The sequence below is a fragment of the Periophthalmus magnuspinnatus genome, chromosome 5 (assembly GCF_009829125.3).
Source record: "Periophthalmus magnuspinnatus isolate fPerMag1 chromosome 5, fPerMag1.2.pri, whole genome shotgun sequence".
Lineage (NCBI taxonomy): Eukaryota > Metazoa > Chordata > Actinopteri > Gobiiformes > Gobiidae > Periophthalmus > Periophthalmus magnuspinnatus.
In genome coordinates, this window is record NC_047130.1 from 8,487,708 (window position 1) to 8,493,267 (window position 5,560).

The window sequence follows — 5,560 nt, forward strand, 5'->3', positions numbered from 1 at the left end:
TATGAGTCTATAAACAATCCAAAAGCTGTAAGATATTCTTGCTACAGTAATATCCTTATTTCCGGAACTATGCTGACAAATGACTTCTAGTAACAGATAGGCCAGTTCCTGCACATATCTATATCGCAAATTACTGGAATGTACTATGTTTGTACCAGACTGGGCTAAACATTAACTAAATTGATTTACTACTATTGTTCACCATCCTTTTGACTTCTTTTCATTATAGTGTTTTACAACGTGATGTCATACAGGGGAGGAGGAATCTACCTGCCTTTCCCGTCATCTGGCCAAAGTGCACTCACTCCTTCATGTCAGCACTCAAAGGTATGTACTCACGTTAACTTTTTATACATGTGGATTATAATGTTGATTATTGTGTGGCTTTCTGAGGTTCTATTTGGAGCGTCTATGCAAAAAAGCTTGCACTCAGGCAATTGTATGTATGTACAGTATATATCAGATAAATAGAGGTAAAAATTGCTTCACAAATTGATTGTTTGTATTGAGGATAGATACATTTAGGAATGAGTAGATCAAAAGAGAATTAATGAATTACTTTTACTGTCATTTATGCTTGCAGGCACATCAGTGAAATGCCGTTTCTCATCAGTTGAAAAAGTCAACATTTACAATAAGAATAAATACAATAGCCTAAAAATAAATCACTGTTTGTTTCCTGAGAGTGGAAACACCGGGTCGCACTGCTCTGTTGGTATAAAGTGGTGTGCACAAAGAACTGATATTTTGGAGACAGAGTAAAGACATGGTATATACCTGTAAGGTGTAGGTATAACACAGACTAAAAGAACTTTGATTATTCTTCTAAGACAAATACTGTAAAAAGCTATTGTTTATTTACCTGACATGTGGTGGTAGGACTACAAATCAAGGAAATAAAAGCCTCTTCACATGAAATTATCATGAATCTCTCTGCACAGTGGTTCTCAAAGTGGGGTCCGGGGTCTACCTTGCAGGGGATGGCCCAAAGGATGACCACACAACAAGCATGAAATAAAACTTAGTTTGAAACATGAAAATTTTAGAGGAAAACATTACACATTCTTTCTAAATTTGTGTGAATTATTATAAGGGGCTCTGTGCAATCTTCGGATCAAAAGGGGGGGACCACAGCTAAGTAGACTTTGGGAACAGCAATAAATGAATGTTTTCAATGTTCAGTGTTTCCTTGGCTCAGGGTGCCTTACCACAAACTTGGACTTAAGCCAGGGTAAGACTCATTAAAACCCAGGGGAAGAATAAGCTGAATGTAGCTCTTACAGGCGTTTATGTCTAAACTCCAGTTATAAAATTGTTTCTAAATTATTTGCTTTCCAAAATTCAATTAATCACCCCTACTATTATTTCTCTCGACCAAACGTCTTTATATAACATTTGGCGCCTTCTTAATATCACTATCTCTCCTGCATCCAAAGGGTCTTCAGAAATAGTGGTCTCATTGGATGCAGAGAAAGAGAAGTAGAATGCAAGTGTATGATTTACAAGTACTCAAACGGTCTATACAAGTTGTAGGTTATAGTGAAAGAGGAAATATGTCAAAGATGAAAGTGGTTTCTGTAGATGTCTCTGATCTTGGTTTAATCCTGGGGGGAGGAGACATGAGGTTGGCATCAGCTGGAGGGCATGGGTGGTGATGTGGTGGTGGAAGCCAGGTTATGGAGAGACTTGGTAGGTAATGGTGAGATACTTGAACTGAATGGGGAGACAATGGTGATGTGTTTGCAAATTCTATTGTATTTAGAGGGTGAACCATACGGAAGAGAGTAATGATGTCTAGGTCTGAGCATTGAGCTGGATTTAACAGAGGAACAATGAACAACAATTTGTGAGTGATGCAGTGACAGGCCAGACCATATTCTCTTAATACTGGTGTATGGTTTAACTCAACATGGATGACAAGAACTCTAAAATAGGTTAAACATCTTACATGTCCCATATGTTCTCTGGCCCCTGCAGTATAACTGCCACCTCTCTGCTTGTACACAGTGATCCCAAACTATTAAATGAAGTAGGCTACATTTTCTTCCCATGAAGTGACTGGACTCCTCCTTGAAAAAAGCCTGCAGAACGTGGCGCACCCTGAGGCTCATTGGGGATGACACAGACTGTGCCACCAACAGGTGGAGGAGTCTCAACACGATCTTTACCCATTTTCCTCGTAGTTTTGCTTCTCTACTTTTCTAACGTGGGCACATACAGTCATACAGTCAATGATTTGCTCATTGAGGATAACTTCAGACCCTTGTTATGAGCTCATGGAGCCATGTGCACTGGTCAGCCCTGGTTTTATACAGCAAATATAATGTAGCCTACTCCCTATTGTCACTGTCCAGTTTCTGTCTCCAAATGTGAATAAATTAGTCTAATACACAGAGATGAAACTAGTTTCTGTCCCTGATCCCAAATTCTTGACATGGAATCAACCACAGCATACTGCCCGTGCTGTTCTGCAGTGAGGGTCTGGAGCATTGCATCCACCCTATATCTGTGGATGTTTCAGGTATACTGCGTAAAAATGTGCTGCCTCTGCCTGAATGCACATGGCTTCACAGGACCACAAACAAGTGTAAACAAGTGTAGAAAGCTCAGAGCCAAGGGAACAGATTTGGTGAAAATCACATCAAGACTCCTACGCCTGTCTTTGGCTGTGGATCGGAGCACAGTCAGTGTCCTGGTCAGGAGTGCTCAGCTACGCACAGAGGTGCATGGGGGTGCTTCCCAGGGAAATTATGTTTAAAATGTTTAAAAGGTCAGCAATTTAACTCAAATAAGCACCCTTCTTTTGCATTCTGGTCATGGTGGTGAATTGCTCTTCTGCATTTTGACATTGATGTCAGCCCGAAATCTTACTAAAATTCCATTTTTACTTTCACTATGACTTTATTCTCATAAATTTTTTATTTTAATGTCGAAATGTTCCGACTTTATTCTAGCAGCACCAGCAATGTTTTGGTTTTTTTTTTGTAATGTGACGCTTATACTCCATCGTAAACCTCAGACAGTAAGAAAGAATTGAAGCATTTCTCAAAGTTCTATAAAACTTCTGTCTTTCAGAGAAATGGAGAGTGCAGAGTTTGTTCCTCTCGAGCTCTCTCAGAGAGAGTCCTACCACGTTTTCTGCAGCTACAGCAGCACTGACTACCAGTGGACACACGCTCTCATCCAGCATCTGGAGGACAGGGGCCTGAGGGTGTGTGACCATGAGAGAGACTTCACTGCGGGACGTCCTATCTTGGAGAACTTGGCTGAAAGCATTCAGCAGAGCCAGAAGGTGCTACTGATCCTGAGCGCAGAGTTTGTGAGGAGCCGCTGGTGTCTAATGGAGGACAACATGTCCATGTTCAGAGACTGTCTGCAGAGGAAGCCCATAGTGCCAGTGCTGCTGCAGCGAGACCTGCAGGTCCCTCTGCACCTGGCTCACCTCACATACCTGGATGTCCAGCTGCCAGACTTCAGACAGCAGTTACTCCGAGTGCTGTGTACACCTAACCAGGAAATGCAGAGCTCCACTGTGGTGTCCTACCAGCCCCCATCCCTCTACAACGGCAAGAGCCTCGAGCCACTGTCTGCCATAAATCAAGAGCAGCTCAATAAAGATTATTTTAAAGAGTTTGACTGTGGAGTGTGGAGCGACAGTGTACCTGACCAACTCAGCCAGGTCATCCAGCACCCAGAGCGCTACAGAGAGGCCATCAGGATCATCAACACTGTCGCCCAGACTAAAGTGAGGTTTGGGTCACTCTGGAAGATAATGGTGGCCATACTTGTGCTAATATTAGTTGTTGGGGTCTACTACTTACTAATATCATTATTTATTGGGTTGCCATTCTGGGAAAATGCACCAAAAGGATTACAAACAGCAACAGCTGTGTTTTTATTTCTATCGGTAATATGGGTTATATACAAAGTGTATGTCCTCTATCAGAATGAGAAAAAGCGTATTGTGCGAGAGCTGCAAAAGGCCATTGGTCAGGCCAACAGCATTCTGTTTGAGGAGCACGTCCTGATAGGCTCTCAGTCACCCTCTAAACTCCTCCTGGTTTATGTGAGTGTGGAGGGCTGCAGAGAGGAGCTCAGTGCTCTGTCCCAGGACCAGGACTTCTTTCATACAGCCATAGTGGAGCACTCCTGTGGGTATGCCTGCTGTCTCGCTAAACAGCTCCTCCCCTTTGAGACAACGCCCACCGATGGTCACCTGGAGGGAGGCGTGTGCTTCTGTCAGTATGTTATAAACCAGATGTTGATAGGACAGACCAGGAGGTTTTGCTGCTGCAAGATACCAGTATCTGCTGTGTAGTATGTTCTATTTTTGTAAGCCAACAATACAGTTGTTATAAAAAAAAAAAAAATGTTTGATTTGATTCTTTTATTACCTGGACTATTCATGTGGACACCTTATAGATACATAGTAGAACTTATACCTAAGTGGTGATTGTTTTTGCAATTTCGGCACAAAACCCTTTACACGGCCCCTTAACATAGCGCTTAAATTTGAATTCACTAGTTACTGTCACGCCTAAGTGTTGCCTGGCTTGAAAAGGAGATGTTGTGGCCCTCAAAGATGACCTGAATGTTTGATTTCTGGCAGCCTATTTGGCGAAACATATACACTCAGATTATTTTCACACTGAAACTTGTAAGGTCAATGTTAAAGAGCATTTGCTCCAAGAGCAGTGCACTTCTGCCAGTGTGAACCCAACTGTCCTGTAAGTCATTCAAATGAATGCACCCTGCCACACTATATACATATATAGTGTAGCTCTTATAAATGTCTTGTCTCATACATCTTACATATCTTATAAATGTCTTGTCTTATTTTAATGTATTTTATTATTTATGTTTTGTTTGTTTATTCATTTTTAGTTATTTGTCCCAGTACAGTCCCTAAATATCACCCGGAACATTTGCTGACACTTCAGACAAACTCAAGCCATGTTCCCTGCACATTCTGCTTTTCATGTGAGTTTGTCCAATATGTCGAATATCCAGTATTCACAAAACTTCACCACGGTGTCAGATTCTGGTTGCAAATGATTACTCAGGTACTCCAGTATCCAAGCCAAAGTTTTTCTTCAGAGCTCAAATGCCAGAAGTTTCTGTAGAATGACCTTATGGGGCACTGATGTAAACGCTTTAATTTGTACTACTGTACACACAGGAGACATGTGCACATCACTTAATAAGCCATGTTGTATATGGGCTGAAGGACAGTCAAACAGTAGTTTTTTCATCATAACCCATGATGGTAAATAGGTGGTTAAAGATTGTGTTTTTCAGCATTATTTACATATGGCTGGTCCTCATGCATCAAATCAGGAATTTTATCATATCTGCTTAAGATCTTTTGTGGTTAAATTAAAGTATTGTAAAGTATTTCACTAAACGAAGCTACGTACTCCCAAAAGTGCATACGTCTTTAGGCTGTAAGATATTTTCTGAACTCAGCTGTGGTCCAAACACATTATATTGCAGATTTTATTCTCCCCACAGAGAAATAGCATTAAATAACATGTTTGATGTGGCCATTTTTCACTGTGAC

General features: G+C 41.2%; 1 protein-coding gene across 1 annotated transcript; it reads left to right on the forward strand.

Annotated features, from left to right (window-relative positions):
- The first annotated feature begins 313 nt into the window (after positions 1 to 313).
- On the forward strand, positions 314 to 4,477 carry LOC129456246 (uncharacterized). Its single transcript, XM_055221779.1, has 2 exons — positions 314 to 327; positions 3,076 to 4,477. Exon 2 carries the CDS (start codon positions 3,080 to 3,082, stop codon positions 4,316 to 4,318), a length of 1,239 nt encoding a protein of 412 aa, XP_055077754.1. The 5' UTR covers positions 314 to 327; positions 3,076 to 3,079; the 3' UTR covers positions 4,319 to 4,477.
- Positions 4,478 to 5,560: the final 1,083 nt, after the last annotated feature.

Bases quoted from the DNA above. Each gene is read 5' to 3' on its own strand.
- LOC129456246 (XM_055221779.1), top strand. From the start codon at position 3,080: ATGGAGAGTGCAGAGTTTGTTCCTCTCGAGCTCTCTCAGAGAGAGTCC.